Here is a 19,629-nt window from a genome sequence, read left to right as displayed (position 1 = left end):
GGCATGTGGGATCCTCCCGGACCGGGGCACGAACCCGCACCCCCCGTATCAGCAGGCGGACTCCCAACCACTGCGCCACCAGGGAAGCCCTAAACTGTGAAATTTTTTATCTTACCCCAAGACTCTTCTTCCTCCAGACATCCCAGTTTCAGTAAGCGGCACAACTATCTGCCCATGCAAAATACATGGAAATTATCATCCTTGGTATCTTCCTCTTCAGGTCTAATCTACTGTCAAGTCCCACCTATTGTAATCACAAAGATCTCAAATCTATCTACTTCTTTACATCTCCTATCCCCATTCCAGGCCATCATCACCTCCTATATGGATTACCGCAATAGCCTCCTAATTGGCTTTCTCCACTTGTATTCGTCCTCACAGAGTGACCTTAAAATACAGAGAATGTCACTTCTTACTTGCTTTGGATACAATATAAAACACTTACTATAGGCTCCTGCTTACTTCCCAGTGGCTTTCTTCCCTGCATCTCAGCCACAAATGACCTTCTTTCAGTTACGTGCAATACACTGATATGGACTGAATGCGTGCTTCCAAAATTCATATGTTGAAGCCCTAACCCTCAGTGTGATTGCATTTCGAGACAGCGTCTTTACGAGGTGATAAAGGTTAAATGAGATCATAAGGGTGGGACCCTAATCTGACAGGGCTGGTGCCCTTATAAGAAGAGTAAGAGACACCAGAGCTCTCGCCCTCTCTGCACACACCCATACACGCATACCTGAAGAAAGGCCTCGTGAGCACACAGCAAGGGGTCAGCTCTTCTGCAAACCAGGGAGAGTCCTCACCAGAAAACAATTGTGTTGGCACCTTGATCTTGGAATTCTAGCCTCTAGAACTGTGAGAAAAATTTCTGTTGATTAAGGTCCCCAGTCTATGGTATTTGTTCTGGCAGTGCAAGCAGGCTGAGACACACACCAGTTTCTTCTTCCTGTCATGTAAATTCCTCTATCGGGAATACTACTTCCTTTTTGCCTAACTTCTTACTCATTCTTCAGGCTTTAGCTTAAATATCACTTGCTCAGAGAGACCTTCCCTTGCTCCCTGATCCGCATTATATCCCCCTACTATATTCTCTCAACTTTCTCTTCAAAAAGTTGGTTTTTATTTCTTTCATGTCCACCACCCTAGACTAGGAGCTCCACAGGCCACAGTTGTGCTGTTGTGGCTGGTAGGCATTTGATAATTATTTTTTGAAAGAATTAATTATCATCATAATATATTACAATTGTTTATTTTTTATTGTTTCTTTCCTAACTAGACTAATCTCATTGCGAGCAGGAGCTGGGTTTTATTTTCTGTAGCACCACGTGGAGGACTGATGGTATAGCAGGTACTCTCTAAACGTTTGTTGTATGCATCAGAGGACTGGACCAGACCAGGGTCTCACGCTCAAAGGTACAAGGGATCTAAAGGATCCCTTAGATCCCTGAGGATCTAAAGATGCAGATTCTAGTTCAGTAAGTCTGGGGAGATGCCTGAGGATCTGCATTTTGCACAATCATGCCGCTGCTCCGTGGACCACAGTCGGCATAGTAAGAGACAAGAACACTCCAAATCCTTCCCAATTCTAACTTTCTCTGATTCTATAAACCACACACTCATAGTTTATAAAAACAATGCTATTTGTTTAACTTATTTCAAGGGAAATCCTTTCCAGATTCCTTTTCTAATCAGTAGCGTAAAGGAACAGTCCTTTAATTATTTCCTATTCCTTGAATCCTTTTCTCTACTTTGTAAATCTCAAGTCCAAGTCTCAAGCCCGAGCAGAGATTTGTTTAGGGCAGTGGGCTCGCCCTGGTCCCCACGGAAATGGCATCTTACGCCTTTACTCCTTCCGCTTCAATGGGCTCTTTATTATTTCAGTTAGGTTTGTATCCAATCTTTCAAACTTTCACTACGTTTAACAAAGTTCTCTTGAGATTAATTTACTTTCCAAGTAAATTAAATTACTTTTTTAAAAAATATTAATTTACTTTCCAAGTTAATTTACTATTCTTCTTCTCTTTCCTTATGTTAAACTCCTTCAGTTCTTCTTTTTTTTTTTTTGGCTGTGCTGCACGGCATATGGGATCTTAGTTCCTTGAACAGGGATTGAACCCATGCCCCTGCATTGCAGGCGCAGAGTCTTAACCACTGGACCGCCGGGCAAGTCCGAAACTCCTTCAGTTCTTAACTCACCAATATGTATACTTAACAAACATTTTCCAGCTTGTAAAGTTCACAAAATTCTTCCCTTATTTCTTATTTCTCATAAGAAAGAGCTTTAAAGAAAAGCGTTGACTGACACACAGTAAGGTCAACACACAAATAGCTTTTTAGAAAGAATTTTGACACGGTACTGAAAATGAAAGTCTATTTTCATTCTTCCATTCATGTAATTGATTGAGCACTGACCATGGCCCAGCACAGGGCCAGGTGCTGGTACTTCTGGGGTTAATAAGACAGACTTGGGCCCTGAACTCTCAGAGATTATAGCCCCAGAGCTTTTGCTTAGGCTACATTTTGTTTCAAACGGTTTCTTGGCCAATACACAAGTGTTGCTGGTGTTCTTTCTTTGGTTCCCCACTGATAAGGGTATGTAGCACTGAAGCTCCTATTTGCTTAGTATGATCAGATAAATCAACCACTCAGCAAGTATGGACTGGGGGTGCCTCTCCTTCTGCAGAAGCTGTGATATGGATGTCTCAGTCTGAGGAAGCTTACATGCAAATTGGGGAGGTAAGAAAGAGAAGAGTTACATTTAGAAATAATTACAAATTAAGGTATGGTATCCAGCATAAAATTGTAAATTGAGAAAAGGAAGAGAAAAAAGCACAATGGCCTGGAAAGGCTTAATGAAGAACTGGGATGTGAACTGGAAAGGATTCAGATGGATGGAGAGGAAACGGCAGTGGACCACAGGCCGAGAATGAGCCCCTGTAGCATTATGGAGCGGCAGACAGGACTCCGCCCAGAGTTAAGCATCTCCCATGCTACGGAGCCTTCCTGGACTTCTTATATAAAACGAGAGACTGGATTAGAATGATTTCAAAGGTCCACTCAAGCTCTGTGAGCATCAGTTTGTTGGAGCTTATTTAGAAGTATTTATTGAAGGGATGGGAGACAAGGATTAACAGAAATCAGAAGATCCTGTGGTAGTCTAGGTGGGAAGAACTGGGGGTAGGGGAAAGGTGGCAGGAGACCACTGGTCTTTTCTCCAAAAATAAATTCATATTCATTATTTAAAAAAAAAATAAGTGCATCAAATCCCCTGGGTTAAAATATTTACACAGTCCCCTCCTCTACCTTGTCAACTGACACAGGTCCAAAGAATATTTCCAGAGAAATAGCTGTAGAAAGAATGCTGGGATTAAAAGTAAGATTTTAGGGGGAAGTTGTGGCTCTATCATTTACTAGCTGTGTGGTGTCATTCCTAGAGTAGTCAAATGCATAGAGACAGAAAGTAGTAGAATGGCAGTTGCCAGGGGCTGGGGCGTGAGCGGGGGGAATGGGAGTTAGCGTTTAATGGGTCCAGGGTTTCAGTGTGGGAAGATAAAAACGTTCTGGAATGGATCATGGTGATGGTTGCATAATAATGTGAATGGATGTACTTAACGCCACAGAACTATACGCTTAAAAATGGCAAATTTTATGTTATATATATTTTACCACACTTAAAGGAAATAGTTTCAAGTCAGTGAGAACGAATCTTTATATATCAGTACTCACGAAGGAGCAATGTCCAGATGGTTGATGCTAAATCCAGAGGAGCAAAAGCCTCCCAGTGTTGTGGATATGGTTAGGAACGCAACAGCCAAAGAATAATCACAACCTATAAATCCAGCGGCTACCAGGAATACTGCAGGTCCAATCATTCCTGGAGTGAAAAAATTATAAAAAGAAAAAAAGGAAGCCCCAGCATTAATATTTGCTTGCTCTTTAATATAGCATAAATCTGAGATTTGATATTACTGCCATCTACTGTAGAAACAGTATATTGCCTAGAAGACTCAGTTTAAATTAGTTTCATGAAAAAAAAATTTGCTGGAAAACATATAGGATTAATGCAACTATTATAAAACATAAAAAACAAAAATCTCACTATGCAATGTTATTAAATCTACGTGTGACCAGCACTCAAAGTTCTACAATGTTTAAGAAAAGAACAAGAGAATGACTGAAGAATATGGTTCTAGAGAGAAGCAATAGTTGATACAGAATGTGATTCAAAGTTCACATAACCAAAGAAGATAAACTAAATAATAAACTTTGCTGGATAAAGTTAGAAAAACACTCCATCTAGGTTTTGACAACTGAAAACGATACGTGGAGTTTATTACAGGCAGTTAAGCATAAAATACAAGTAATACAGGAAGGGACCTAACGAGTGGGCTGCTGTTTTCTCTCTGTGTCAATAGCAGTGCCATCCAACAACTCTCTGTGATGATGGAAATGTTGTATTTGTATATACTGCAACAAGGAACTTATTTTTAAATTTCAATTACATTTAAACAGCCACATATGGCTAGTGGCTACTGTACTAGACAGAGCAGGTCCACAGAAAGCCAAAAAAGAAAAAATCGAATTAAATCTAAAGGGATTTATTTCACTTGTAGATGTGGAAAAATTTCTCCAGAGTCGAGGTCAGTAAGCAGTGGAACTGGACAGCACATTGTAGCTGCAGGTGCTCAGAAGGTGTTTTCAGAATTACATTGAATAGGGTCCCTTTACAATGTAATTATGGAAGTACAGTCATCAGTGACTTTGAGGGTCTCTACTTACTCGAATAATTGTCCTACATGGGTTTTTTTGTTTTTTTAAAAATTTATTTCCTGGCCACGCCACACGGCATGTGGGATCTTAGTTGCCAGACCAGGGATCAAACCCGTGCCCCCTGCAGTGGAAGCCACTGGACTGCCAGGGAAGTCCCTGTCCTACATAGTTCTAAAATTCACATTTCTGAAATCAGACTCTGAAACACATGATTATTTAAGCTTCCTTTGAGTTACAGCTTTGATTTATAGCTCCTCATTTGATATAATAATGTTAGTATACATTTTTGATTGAAATTTAAAATAGAAAAGGGATGGAGACTTAAAAATCTTATTTTCATTGCAAACTTAAGAGTTGAAAACAAAGTGATTTTTAAAATTCTGGGGAAGATGGACTTCCCTGGTGGCGCAATGGGTAAGAATCTGCCTGCCAAGGCAAGGGACACGGGTTCAAGCCCTGGTGCGGGAAGATCCCACATGCCGCGGAGCAACTAAGCCCGTGCGCTACAACTACTGAAGCCCGCGCACCTAGAACCCGTGCTCCGCAACAAGAGAAGTCACCGCAATGAGAAGCCCACACACCACAACAAAGAGTAGCCCCCGCTTACTGCAACTAGAGAAAGCTCGCGTGCAGCAACAAAGACCCAACACAGCCAATAATAAATAAATAAAATAAATAAATTAAAAAAAAAATTCTGGGGAAGATATTCAGCAAAGCATGCCTTTTTTTATAGTTACAAGAGTATGGTAGATATAATAGGATATTATAAATCTTAATCTTCAAAATGCATCATTCAAAAAGAACCATCTTGTATAGACATGCACTACATGCATTAAAATATATTGTTTTAATATGTGAACAAATGACTACTATTATCATTTTTATTTTGCCTTGCCTTGTAAACACAGTAAATAATTGTAAACCGAAACCAAACCTGATTCATTTTTACCTACCTATAAGGCTAAAAACTCTTCGAACACATAGAGTTGAAAAATTCCATTTTGCCCTTAAATTGTCAGCGGCCTGACCAGACAGGATCATACATAACCAACAGCCTAAATAAGGGACTGCAGATAAAAACCCGTTCTGGAAGGAATAAGAAGATCCGGAATTAATTATGGAGGGAGGAAGAACCAAAACAACATATACACACACACACATCCACCACCATGTGAAAGCAAAGGAGATACATAGCAGTATTCTGTTAATTTTTATATAATACAGCAAATAAGTCTGATTTTTCTAAGGATTATGGGATTCAGTTCAATGCAGTCCCAGAGAGCCTGTCTCAGAGGCAACCAGAGCTCCCATAGTGCAGTATGCTTAGGGTAATCTTGAATGTTATTTTGGGACTTGGGCTGTAGCTTCGGTGAGAGAAGACGTCCTCCTATTAGCCTATGGATTTTCCCCCACGGGACAGTTTTCATTTAGTTATTTACTTTAAAAATAATTTTTATTATAAAATAAAATTCAGATAGAGAAAAGCACATAAGTCAAATGTATAGCTTAATGAATTATTCTAAAGTGAGCACCGTCTAGGTGCTGCTCGAAACTATATTGCTCTCTTCCGGCTTCTCGCTTGAGGATCCCCAGACCTGCTCCAACCGCTTCTACTGCATGATCGAGCTGGGCAGGGGCACTGATGAGGATGAAGTGACAGCGCTATCTGCAGACTTTGTTCCCTCCGTAGAGTGTCCCCATGGCTCCCCCAGCGGCAGCCCCAGACCTGGCTCCCTCTGCTGACGTCTAGTGGTTTTATTTTTGTCCTTCTGTCTAAGGCAGGATACAAGGGCCTCAAGTCCTATCCCTTTCCACATTTGACATGGGGTTTGAAGGTTGTGTATTGTGTTTTTTTTGGTTTATTTTGTTCCGAAATTAAAGTATGCAAAATCAAGATGCAGTTAAAAAAAAACAAACGTGGGCTTCCCTGGTGGCGCAGTGGTTGAGAGTCCGCCTGCCGATGCAGGGGACACGGGTTCGTGACCCGGTCTGGGAAGATCCCACATGCCGCGGAGCGGCTGGGCCCATAAGCCATGGCTGCTGAGCCTGCGCGTCCGGAGCCTGTGCTCCGCAACGGGAGAGGCCACAACGGTGAGAGGCCCGCGTACCACAAAAAAAAAAAATAAAAATAAAATAAAAAAATAAATGAAGGCAATTAAGTACATATACTAATTACCAGTAAGCTACTGATATTTCATTCTTTCTATAGTTCTCCTGGGAAAATTGCAAATAGAAGCATCAGTGGAATGATCTTTAAATTTGCATGCAATTTGTCACTACAGTAGGAGACAGGCTCTGTTAACAGAGAGCTTAGGAAAAGCAAGGTTGCTTGCAACAAATCCGTCCCACGCTATTGGTAAAGCCTTATTTCAGGTTAACTTCTGTCAATGCAATTGGTGGATATATTTCAAGTATAATGGATCTCTTTTTTCAAAAGTAACTAGAGGAGTTCTTCACAGCTTAGCTGTTTGGGTGACGTTTAAGGTTCGGTCCATGTGGCCAGTGTTTTCAGTATGCCTTGGAAGTGAGGTGACGGAACAGTTCACTTTAACACTGTTGACAGCTCTAAGTCCTTGTAACCAATGCAGTTGTGCAGTCAGCCTTGCTATCATCACATTCACCACCCAGGCTTCTGCTTTACTTCCAGGGCTTCCACTCTGTGGCTGCGTAACAGTCCACTGTGGAATATACCATATTTTGTTTATCTATTCACCAGCTGATACATATTCGGGTGGTTTCCACGTTTTCATCATTACGAATAATGTTATGAACTTTTGTGTACATGTACATGTTTTTGTGTGCACAGATGTTTTCAGTTCTCTTGGGTATAGACCCAAGAATGGAATTTCTGGGTCATAATAATAACTTTATGTTTAACTTTCTGAGGAATTGCCAAACTGTTTTCCGTAACAGCGACATCCCCACCAGCAATGTGTGAGGGTTCTGTTTCCTCTACATCCTCACCAACACTTGTTATTGGTTTTCTGATTCTAATAGGTGTGAAGTGGTATCTCATTATGGTTTTGTGTTCCATTTCTGTATATATATATATATATATATATATATATTGTTTTGGCAAATAAATTTTATTTTTTGACATCTTTATTGGAGTATAATTGCTTTACAATGGTGTGTTAGTTTCTACTGTATAACAAATTGAATCAGCTATGTGTATACATATATCCCCATATCCCCTCCCTCTTGCGTCTCCCTCCCACCCTCCCTATCCCACCCCTCTAGGTGGTCACAAAGCCCCGAGCTGATCTCCCTGTGCTATGCCGCAGCTGCCCCATTAGCCAACCATTTCACATTTGGGAGTGTATATACCAGCATAGTCAATGCTACTCTCTCACTTCGTCCTCCCAGCTTACCTTTCCTCCTCCCTGTGTCCTCAAGACCATTCTCTACGTCTGTGTCTTTATTCCTGTACTTCCCCTAGGTTCATCAGAACCTTTTTTTTTTAGATTCCATATATATGTGTTAGCACACGGTATTTGTTTCTCTCTTTCTGACTTACTTCACTCTGTATGACAGTCACTAGGTCCATCCACCTCACTACAAATAACTCAGTTTTGTTTCTTTTTATGGCTGAGTAATATTCCATTGTATATATGTGACACATCTTCTTTATCCATGCATCTGTCGATGGACACTTAGGTTGCTTCCATGTCCTGGCTGTCATAAGCAGTGTTGCAATGAACATTGTGGTACATGACTCTTTTTGAATTATGGTTTTCTCTGGTATATGCCCAGTAGTGGGATTGCTGGATCATATGGTAATTCCATTTTTAGTTTTTTAAGAACCTCCATACTGTTCTCCATAGTGGCTGTATCAATTTACATTCCCACCAACAGTGCAAGAGGGTTCCCTTTTCTCCACACCCTCTCCAGCATTTATTGTTTGTAGATTTTTTGATGATGGCCATTCTGACCGGTGTGAGGTGGTACCTCATTGTAGTTTTGACTTGTATTTCTCTAATGATTAGTGATGTTGAGCATCCTTTCATGTGTTTGTTGGCAATCTGTATATCTTCTTTGGAGAAATGTCTATTTAGGTCTTCTGCCCATTTTTGGATTTTGTTGCTTATTTTTTTTAAAAATTAATTAATTTATTAGTTTTGGCTGTGTTGGGTCTTTGTTGCTGTGCACAGGCTTTCTCTAGCTGTGGCAAGCAGGGGCTACTCTTTGTTGTGGTGTATGGGCTTCCCATTGAAGTGGCTTCTCTTATTGTGGAGCACAGGCTCTAGGCACACGGGCTTCAGTAGTTGTGGCATGCGGGCTCAGTAGTTTTGGCTTGCGGGCTCTAGCGTGCAGACTCAGTAGTTGTGGCACACAGGCTTAGTTGTTCCGCGGCACGTGGGATCTTTCTGGACCAGGGCTCAAACCCGTGTCCCCTGCATTAGCAGGAAGATTCTTAACCACTACGCCACCAGGGAAGACCCTTGCTTGTTTTTTTGATATTGAGCTGCATGAGCTGCTTGTATATTTTGGAGATTAATCCTTTGTCAGTTGCTTCGTTTGCAAATATTTTCTCCCATTCTGAGGGTTGTCTTTTCATCCTGTTTATGGTTTCCTTTGCTGTGCAAACCATTGAGTAATAATGTTGAGCATCATTACCTGGGCTTATTGGTCACTTGCATATCTTTGGAGAAATGTCTATTCAAATCCTTTGCCCATTTAAAAAATTGGGTTATTTATCCTTATATTATTGAGTTGTATAAATTCTTTATATATTTATCAGATATATGATTTGCAAATATTTTCTCCCATTCAGTGGGTTTTTATTCTCGATAGTGTCCTTTGAGGCACAAAAGTTTTCAATTTTGATGAAGCCCAATTTATCTATATTTTCCTTTGGTCATTGTGTGCTTTTGGTGTCATATGTAAGAAACTGTTGCCCAGCCCAAAGTCACAAAGATGGACACTTCTAAGAGTTTTATCATTTTAGCTGCTAACCTTCACATGTTTGATTTATCCTTCATCTTGAAGGCAAAAACACGACCAAATTTACTTACAAACTGTGCCTCTTTCTCTTTAGGTTTTTCTTCAATCTCTTTAAAGACAAATTCCGTCAACATAGAGATAATAGGAATTGCCTCAGTTTGATGAGTTCAGAAGGAACTGGCAGTTTTAGTGGGGGGTCTGTCTCACACAGCTTTGCAACTATAGCTCTGCCAACACCTGGATAACACTGCAGAGTGACTTCTGTACAAGAACCTTGTGTCTCCCAACACCCCTCTTGGCTCCCAGCAGAGTCGGGCTACCATCCCAATGGAATATGGTACCACCTGCATTTATCATGAGATCCTGGCATGTTCCTGGGGACTAGTAAGACCTTCACAGTTAAAGGGCATACCAGCCAAGATACTCTGAATCAAGAGTTAACACACACACAGGAAAGGAACAAGCAAGGCTAAAAAGAGCAGTCTCTAGAATTTAGTATATCAGAGTAAAATGGAAGATGAAAAATAACTGAGTCTCACATAGATAAAAACAAATTCTGTATACTCTCTATAAGAAGCAGATACTTATGTTTTCTTACCTCTTGAATATTGAACCTTAGGACCTCCTTCATATAAGTAGGCAATAAGGTCAATAAAGTATAAAAAGTCCAGTTGTAAGAAAAATGTGCAACTACAATAGCCCAAAGTGCTAGTGATTTCAGCATAGGTACCCATGGCACTGACTTCTGTGAAGAGAGCTGAAAAAGAAAAAAAAAAAACAGGCATAATTAGGATAAGCTACAGCTATGTTCATGCTATGTTTAGATCTGTATCCGATCAGCTAAAATTCCATCTAGAATATGTTATCAACCTTGATTACTAAATCCCAGATTTTTAAACAACTCTTTTAAAGTATTAAACAGCAATAGAAACTCCATGATTCAGATCTGAAGAAAAAACAGAAATGTAATCTTAGAGCTAAAATGTCAAACTAAATACTCCTTACGAATGTCAGAAGTCACCTGCACTATTACTTTCTCCACCTAAAAAACAGAGGACAGTTTAATAATCAAATTCAGAGGCTGACATAAGGGCAAAGGAAAGAGATTAGAAGTCCTATTAGAATTCATATTTCATTCTCCCATCTTTATTCATTTACAATGATCTATAAGAACTGTGCAATAGAAGGTTTTTATGTAGCCATCTGGAGTGACGGTCTTCAAAGCAGGATGTAAGCACCCCAGCGGTAGCGAGATAATCCACCATGGCGTGGAAAGACATAACAGATCTTCTATCTATACTCACTTTTATTGTACAAAGAGAAATTAAGCTCTATTAATATTTAACAAACAGGTTGGCCCTGGAATATGTCAGACCATCACATGTTGTATGATTTCCCCAATGAAAAGGGGTTAATGGCATCCTTACTTGTTGGTCTGCCCTCGGTGTAATATTACAGCATGTTACAGTTTACATCTGCCTTTTAAAATGGATTTATGGATTTTATTAGCCAGTTTTAATTAAAAGAAATCTACAAAATCAAACAATGTCTTCAAAAGATTCTTAAGGAGAAAGTAAACAGAAGTCTAATAATGTAAGCACGAGTGAACACCAAGAAAATAGTAGAATTGACACTTTTCCTCTTGAGTCCTTTCACCAAGCGAAATAATGGCAGGCTCATCAAATACACCGTATTGGGACTTCCCTGGTGGTGCAGTGATTAAGAATCCACCTGCCAGTGCAGGGGACATGGGTTCAAGCCCTGGCCTGGGAAGATCCCACATGCCGTGGAGCCACTAAGCCCGTGCGCCACAACTACTGAGCCTGCGCGTCTGGAGCCTGTGCTCCGCAACAAGAGAAGCCGCCGCAATGAGAAGCCTGCGCACCACAACAAAGAGTAGCCCCTGCTCGCTGCAACTAGAGAAAGCCTGTGCACAGCAACAAAGACCCAATGCAGCCAATAAATAAATAAATAAATTTATTTTAAAAAATACACCGTATTCAAACACACTGGTCCCATTAAACAACATATCATTACTAATTTTAAGTGATAAAAAGGTTTCTCCTATTAAAATTCAAAAATGATGTACATACTGTTTATTTCACCTTACTCACCCTTTAAAAAGCCTATCTTTATGGACGTTTTATAACGTCCATACGTACAGCAGTGCATGTAGATAACTGTAAAAACATGCATATATTCAGGTTGTTAAGCCCCTGTCCCCATTGCTTTATTGATGCATGATTAAGTAAAGCCTGAAGACCACTGGCCTGGGAAATCAGTTCCTTACATTTCCTATATCCTGAGGCTCTGCTGTGTCTTCCTCAAAAGCTAGAGCAATCTATGTTTCTACCTCCAGGGTTCACTATTATTTCAAAAAGAGGAAGAACCAAAAAAAAGAAAAAAAAAAAGAGGAAGAACCAGTATTAACCTTCTTGTGGCCTTTTTCTAGGGACTTTCATTGTGACTTGGTAGATATGCTCTTGTGTTCTCCACTATGTCAAAGATGTAGGGGAGGTGGGAGCAGAGAAGGAGAGGGGACATTTATTCTTACATAGCAGTGGTTCTCGGTTCCAGCTACGCTTCAGAATCACCTTTGACACTTCAAAATTACAGATGGCTGTGTTCTACCCCAGACCTGCTGAATCAAAGCCAAAGCCAAACTTCTGAGTGGAGGGCCAAGGCATATATTTTATTTATTTATTTATTTATTTATTTATTTATCTATCAATAAGGGATTCATTTTTCTTTTATTTATTTATTTGTTGCTTATTTAGTTTTGGCTGCACTGGGTTTTCGGTGCTGCGCGCGGGCTTTCTCTAGTTGCGGTGAGCAGGGGCTACTCTTTGTTGCGGTGCGCGGGCTTCTCATTGCGGTGGCTTCTCTTGCGGAGCATGGGCTCTAGGCGTGGAGGCTTCAGTAGTTGTGGCTCGCGGGCTCTAGAGCAAGGCAGATATTTTAAAAAGCTTCCCTGGTGATTCTACACAGCAGTGGTTCCCAAACTTTGCTGCACATTAGAATCACCAGGGGAGCTTAAAACACTCCAGGGCCAATATTACACTGAGACCAATTAAATCAGGTTGGGAGGTGTGTAGGAGGTAGGTGGCTGTATTTTTTAAAGATCCCCAGGTGATTTCAAAGTGTAGCAAACTTTGGGATCCTCTGCTGTAGTAATTAAAGAATTCTGCAATCTCCCCCCTGCCCTCTGCCACCCCTTGCTTGAAAATCTTAGGACAAAGAGGAAGGAAAAAACCAGTCTAGAGATTTTAGAGTTTAAAGGAATTTGGAACATAGCTCTTTTTACGTGGCTGTGAAACTCACAAAGGAAACGAAATCACACTTCTGTGTTGAAAGATACGAGCTTAAATGTATCTGATCTCTGAAAACTAAATATATTCTGAATAATGTATTCCCCCCTCCTGGAAATATAAACTTTAATGTGAAATATGTAATAATTTTAAGACTCATGCTGCATGTATTTACACTTACTGATGGTGATGTTTTAGAAGCTCTGATAATAGCTTTCGTAGCTCTTCACCAGTATTTAGGCGTAATCTTGCTTGTACAAATGAAGCAAAACTGAAGCAAACTGGGCCATACTGGAATATTTTTGCAGTATATCAATTGAATTTTTGATAATCTGATGTTTCTGGAGAATCACTCAACCATAACCAGCTATATGTGGAGAGTGACGTCAGCAAGATGGCCAAATAATATGTCCCCTACTGGTATCCATTGTCCTCTACCCCCAGCAACAATTTGGCATCCATCCACGGGCAAAAGTGCCTTTCTGGGGGCAGAGGGATCTAGAAACATGTCAAGGGACCTGGCAGGAGTCACACATGCCTGTGTGTTATGTAAAAGACATACAGATCTTGCTCCCAGCTGTGAACCCTGAAGTAGCCTGTGAACCAGCTCTAGCCCCTCTTGGCTGGGAGCAAATTTTCTTTAGATATTTGAGTAAGGGAATTTCTGAAGGAACAATCAATGAGGTCTTGGATCTTGTAGAGAGAATCTATCATTAAATTAGCAATAATAGCCCATACAGCTTTTTTTTCATACAAGTTGAAGCAGAAAAAGACAAAACAAAAATGTATTTGTTGTCAGATGAGCAAATTCTTCTAGACTATAAAGGAAGGGTAAGGATATTCAACAACATTTGAGTATCTTCTATGCGTAACTTCACAAAAAAAATGTCTTCCTGTCAAATGCAAATAAAAGCAAATTGGTTGAGAAAAAGCTGCATGCAATACATGTTCTTAAGTTAGGTCAACTAAATATTCAAGCCAGAGCCCTCATTTGCTTAAGGCTGCAAAATTGTACACTCTTTCTAAAAGGTATAAAAGAGAAGCAAAACAGTTATAAAACATGCTAAAAAAAAAAAAAAACATGCTGTTCTCAAGACTTAAGTAAAGGGACTTCCCTGGTGGTCCAGTGTCTAAGACTCCATGCTCCCAATGCAGGGGGCCTGCATTTGATCCCTGGTCAGGGAACTAGATCCCACATGCCGCAACTAAGAGTCCACATGCTGCAATTAAAGAACCTGCATGTTGCAATGAAGACTGAAGATCCTGCGTGCTGCAACTAAGACCCAGCACGGCCAAATAAATAAATATTAAAAAAAAAAGACTTAAGTAAAGAAAAGAAAAAAACCAAAAGCAGATATACTCCCACATGCCACAACTAAGAGTCCACATGCTGCAACTAAAGAACCTGCATGCTGCAACGAAGATCGAAGATCCTGCATGCTGCAACTAAGACCCGGCTCAGCCAAATAAATAAATAAATAAATGTTTTTAAAAAAAGACTTAAGAAAAGAAAAAAACCAATACGAGATCTCTTGAGAAAAGAAAACTTCAATGGGTAAAGTGGTAATGTCTTAAAAATTTTTTTAAAAAGAGACCTTCATATAATGTGTTCTTGGATTGGAAGAATTAATATTGTTACAATGACCATACTATCCAAGGCAATCTACAGATTCAATGCACTCCCTATCAGAATACCAATGGCTTTTTTTGCACAGAACCAGAACAAATAATTTTAAAATTTGTATGGAAACGTAAAAGACCTCAAATATCCAAAACAATCTTGAGAAAGAAGAACAGAGCTGGAGGAATGTGCTCCTGACTTCAGACTATATTATAAAGCTATAGTAATCAAACCAGTATGGTACTGGCACAAAAACAGACACATAGATTAATGGAACCGAATAGAAAGCTCAGAAATAAATCCAGGCACTTATGGTCAATTAATCTACAACAATGGGGGCAAGAATATACAATGGAGAAAAGACAGTCTCTTCAATAAGTGATGCTGGGAAAACTGGACAGCTACATGTAAAAGAAAAAATTATAACATTCTGTAACACCAGACACAAAAATAATAACTAAAAATGGATTAAAGACCTAAATGTAAGACTGGATACCATAAAATTCCTAGAGGAAAACATAGGCAGAACACCCTCTGACATAAATTGTAGCAATATTTTCTTGGATCTGTTTTCTAAAGCCAAGTAAATAAAAGCAAAAATAAACAAATGGGACCTAATGAAACTTAAAAGCTTTTGCACAGCAAAGTAAACCATCAACAAAACGAAAAGACAACCTACTGAATGAGAGAATATATTTGCAAATGATATGACTGATAAGGGGTTAATATTCAACATATATACACAGCTCATACAACTCAACATCAAAAAAACAAACAATCCAATAAAAAATGGAAAGAAGACCTAAATAGACACTTCTCCAAAGAAGACATACAGATGGCCAAGAGGCACATGAAAAGATGTTCAACATTGCTAAATATTAGAGAAATGCAAATCAAAACTACAATGAGGGGACTTCCCTGGTGGTCCAGCAGGTAAGACTCCATGCTCCCAACGCAGGGGGCCTGGGTTTGATCCCTGGTCAGGGAACTAGATCTCACATACCGCAACTAAGAGTCTGCATGCCACAACTAAAAGATTCTTTCAGAATGCATGCTGCAACTAAAAAAAAAAAAAAAAAGATCCTGCATGCTGCAACTAAAGATCCTTCATGCCACAACTAAAGATGCTGCACACCGCAATGAAGATCCCGCATGAAGATCCTGCGTGCAGCAACGAAGACCTCACATGCTGCAACTAAGACCCAGTGCAGCCAAATAAATAATAAATATTTAAAAAAACTACAATGAGATACACCTCACACCAGTCAAAATGGCTATCATCAAAAAATCCACAAGCAATAAATGCTGGAGAAGGTGTGGAGAGATGAGAACCCTCTTGCACTGTTGTTGGGAATGTAAATTGGTGCAGCCACTATGGAGAACAGTATGGAGGTTCCTTAAAAAACTAAAAATGGAATTACCATATGATCCAGCAATCCCACTCCTGGGCATATATCTGGAGAAAAACATGGTCTGAAAGGATACATGCACCCCAATGTTCATTGGAGCACTGTTTACAATAGCCAAGACATGGAAGCAACCTAAATGTCCATCAACAGAGGAATGGATAAAGAAGATATGGTAAACATACACAATGGAATACTATTCAGCTGTAAAAAAGAATGAAATTTTGCCATTTGTAGCACCATGGATGGACTTGGAGGGCATTATGCTAAGTGAAATAAGTCAGACAGAGGAAGACAAATACTGTATGATATCATTAATTGTGGAATCTAAAAAAAATACAACAAACTAGTGAAGATAACAAAAAAGAAGCAGACTCACAGATATAGAGAAAAAACTAATGATTATCAGTGGGGAGAGGGAAGGGGGGAGGGGCATCATAAGGGTAGGGGATAAAGAGGTACAAACTATTAGGTATAAAATAGGCTACAAGGATATATTGTACAACATGGGGAATATAGACAATATTTTATAATAACTATAAATGGAGCATAATCTTTAAAAATTGTGAATCATTATATTGTATACCTGTAACTTACATAATACTATACATCAACTATACTTCAATTTAAAAAAAAAAGAGAGAGAGGCATTGCTTTGGGGAAAATCCCCGGTGTTCTCCTTACTCATTGCAAGTAATAATAAATCCTTCCTTCTACATCTGAAAAAAAAAAGGGACATCTTCAACACAGAGCAGTAGTTGATGATCTTAAAACACTCACTAGTTACTTACTATAGGCAGTCTATCCATGAGCTAGTCATGAGCTGGCCTTCTGAGTTTACCTGCAGAGTGCCTTGAAGATTTTATTCCTCTCTTGTAACATTTCTGAATCAGAATTAGAACTATCCATGCTGTCATAAATGTAGAATCTACTTATTGCAAGAATGAAATCACATTTCTGCCTGTAAGTACAGGCTTTTCTTAGCTGGATAACTGAGAGAGCATTATAACTGGAGCCCCTGCTTGTCTGGCTCAGACCTTCTCTCCACACAGCTGTTAGCGTAAGCTTTATAAAACTCAAACTTCACTCTGTCACCTCAAGCTTACAAACAGTTCATGGCATCGCAGTGCCTAACGGATAAAGTCTAAGCTCTTCAGCGGGGTGTACCGGACGCTCCATGATCAGGCTTCTGCCCACGCCCTACAATCTCCTGCCACTATCTGCCTTTGCCTTTTACCTGCAGCAATAGCTGACTCCTGGCACTATCCTGGCAGGTACGACTCTCTCTCCTCTGTCTCTGCTTATACCACATCCTTGGCCTGGGATGCCCGCACATCTCTCACTCTCCCAATTTGCCTGGTTAACTCCAACTTCTCTTTCAAGATTGTGCAGATACAGCCTTTACCAGTAAGAAAGAAACAAGCAGCCTCTGGCTGCTGTCACCTGAGCTGGCCTGCTTCTAACAACTGGGCCACAGTGTGCTCCATTGACTGTGAACAAAGTCACTCTATAAGAATGATGGGGCTTCCCTGGTGGCGCAGTGGTTGCGAGTCCGCCTGCCGATGCAGGGCACACGGGTTTGTGCCCCGGTCCGGGAAGATCCCACATGCCACGGAGCGGCTGGGCCCATGAGCCATGGCTGCTGAGCCTGTGCGTCCGGAGCCTGTGCTCGCAACAGGAGAGGCCACAACAGTGAGAGGCCCGCGTACCGCAAAAAAAAAAAGAGAATGATGGAATGAGACAAATAGGCCACTCCTTAATCACCTCTGAGCACAGACAAAAACAAAATCTATGAGGACTTCCCTGGAGGTCCAGTGGTTAAGACTCTGGGCTCCCAATGCAGGGGGCATAGTTTCGATCCGTGGTCAGGGAACTAAGATCCAGCATGCCGCTCAGTGTGGTCAAAAAAAAAAAAACACCCCCCAAAAACAAAACAACAACAACAAAACAAGAAGGTATGAACCACACAAAGGCGCAAAACCTTCCTCTCCCGGCTAATGTGAGTCACTACTGCTTCCTAACACAAGTCTAAGCTATAACAAGCTGCCCTCTGCTCTCTCGCTGGGATGCCCTGTGGTTCCTCATGGTGTGCTTTCTTCTTCACTGCAGCAAAACAAGAAACGCCGTGTTCACACTGGCAGCACATGTACTAAAACTGGAACAATACAGAGAAGATTAGCACGGCCCCTGCACAAGGATGACAGGCAAATTCACGAAGCGTTCCACACTTAAAAAGAAAAAAAAAAAAAAAGGAAGAAAGAAAGAAACCCCTTTGTTCAACTACAGGTATGTTGCTGACAGTCTTTGGCCAGAGACCATCAACACCAGAACTTTTCCTATCTGTTCCTAGGCTGGCTGAAGACCCCTGCCTTCTCTGTACCAAAGATGTACTGTGTAACCTGTAGCACAGCACTGTTCAGCCTGTATTATATTGAAATTCTGTTCATCCATGTCTGTCTCCCTCTGGAGATCACAGGTCCCACAGGAACCATGTCTTGTTCACTCCCTCTCTTTGATTAATTTTTTAGTCCTCAGTACCTGACAAAGAACCTAGAACACAGTAAGCTTTCAAGGAAGTTTAAGGAATGAATGAAGTACAGCAGATGCCGAACATTTCTTGGATCCAAGATTTAAAAGTGGAGCTTCATGTAACACAGTATTTTATGACATTTTCAACTACAGTGTCATCTGGTTTAAGAATGCAGTTTGGAGTTCTATGAAACCTAATTCCCCTAATTCCTCTTGCTTCTGACTATTCCAATTTCTGAAGCATATGGAAAAACAAATTAACCTTAGGTTTGGATAATGGACAGATTTAGGCATATATTAAGCTAGCTTTAAAAAAAACTAAATAAACTAAAAGGTTTCATAAGTCCACAAAAAGAATGATAAAAATGAAGTTTTAGAAGAAGCAAATTAATCATCAATGCTGAAAAAATGTGAGAAAACATATCAAGTTTTTTAAAAAATTGAAGTATAGTTGACTTACAATATTATATTAGTTTCAGGTGTACAAAAGAGTAATTCAGTATATTTATAGCTTATGCTCCATACAAAGTTATTATAAAATGTTGACTACATTCCTGTGCTGTGCATTACATCCTTGTAACTTACTTATTTTAGCTGATAGTTTGTACCTCTTAATCCCCTTCACCTATCTTGCCTCTGCCCTGACCCCTCTCCCTCTGGTAAGCACTAGTTTGTTCTCTGTATCTATGAGCCTGTTTCTGTTTAATATTTGTTCATTTGTTTTATTTTTTAGATTCCACATATAAATAAAAAGACATAGTATTTGTCTTTCTCTGTCTGACTTATTTCACTAAGCATAATACCCTCCAGGTCCATTCATGTTGCTGCAAATGGCAAAATTTTATTCTTTTTTATGGCCAAGTAATATTCCATTGTATATATAAGATATATCAAGTTTTACGTGGCAAGACCCATTTACAATGCATTTAAGTCTTTTAATCTGTTCCTTAGTGAGAAAAAGTGGGTGATTCATTTGATTAACATCTCAGAGAACACTGAGATCTCAAAGTCATTTTCTTTATTACACTGGTGATTTCTTCCAGATTTT

General features: G+C 40.0%; 1 protein-coding gene and 1 non-coding gene across 4 annotated transcripts in view; one reads left to right on the top strand and one right to left on the bottom strand.

Annotated features, from left to right (window-relative positions):
* SLC17A5 (solute carrier family 17 member 5) overlaps window positions 1-19,629 on the bottom strand; it is a 59,184-nt gene that overhangs the window by 16,508 nt on the left and 23,047 nt on the right. For all 3 annotated transcript variants that reach the window (XM_060167289.1, XM_060167287.1, XM_060167288.1), the window contains 3 exons: window positions 10,316-10,474; window positions 5,727-5,859; window positions 3,730-3,877 (listed from right to left, as the gene is read on the bottom strand). In XM_060167289.1, the coding sequence (XP_060023272.1) occupies window positions 3,730-3,877; window positions 5,727-5,859; window positions 10,316-10,474 (440 nt within the window). The remainder of the gene's footprint in view (window positions 1-3,729; window positions 3,878-5,726; window positions 5,860-10,315; window positions 10,475-19,629) is intronic.
* LOC132530953 (U6 spliceosomal RNA) lies at window positions 18,178-18,284 on the top strand. The gene has a single exon (XR_009543959.1). It is a non-coding gene; the product is annotated as a U6 spliceosomal RNA (small nuclear RNA).

This window comes from Lagenorhynchus albirostris, chromosome 12 (assembly GCF_949774975.1).
Source record: "Lagenorhynchus albirostris chromosome 12, mLagAlb1.1, whole genome shotgun sequence".
Classification (NCBI taxonomy): Eukaryota; Metazoa; Chordata; class Mammalia; order Artiodactyla; family Delphinidae; genus Lagenorhynchus; species Lagenorhynchus albirostris.
Note: the sequence above shows the minus strand (reverse complement) of the source record. Positions and strands in the feature narration are given on the sequence as shown.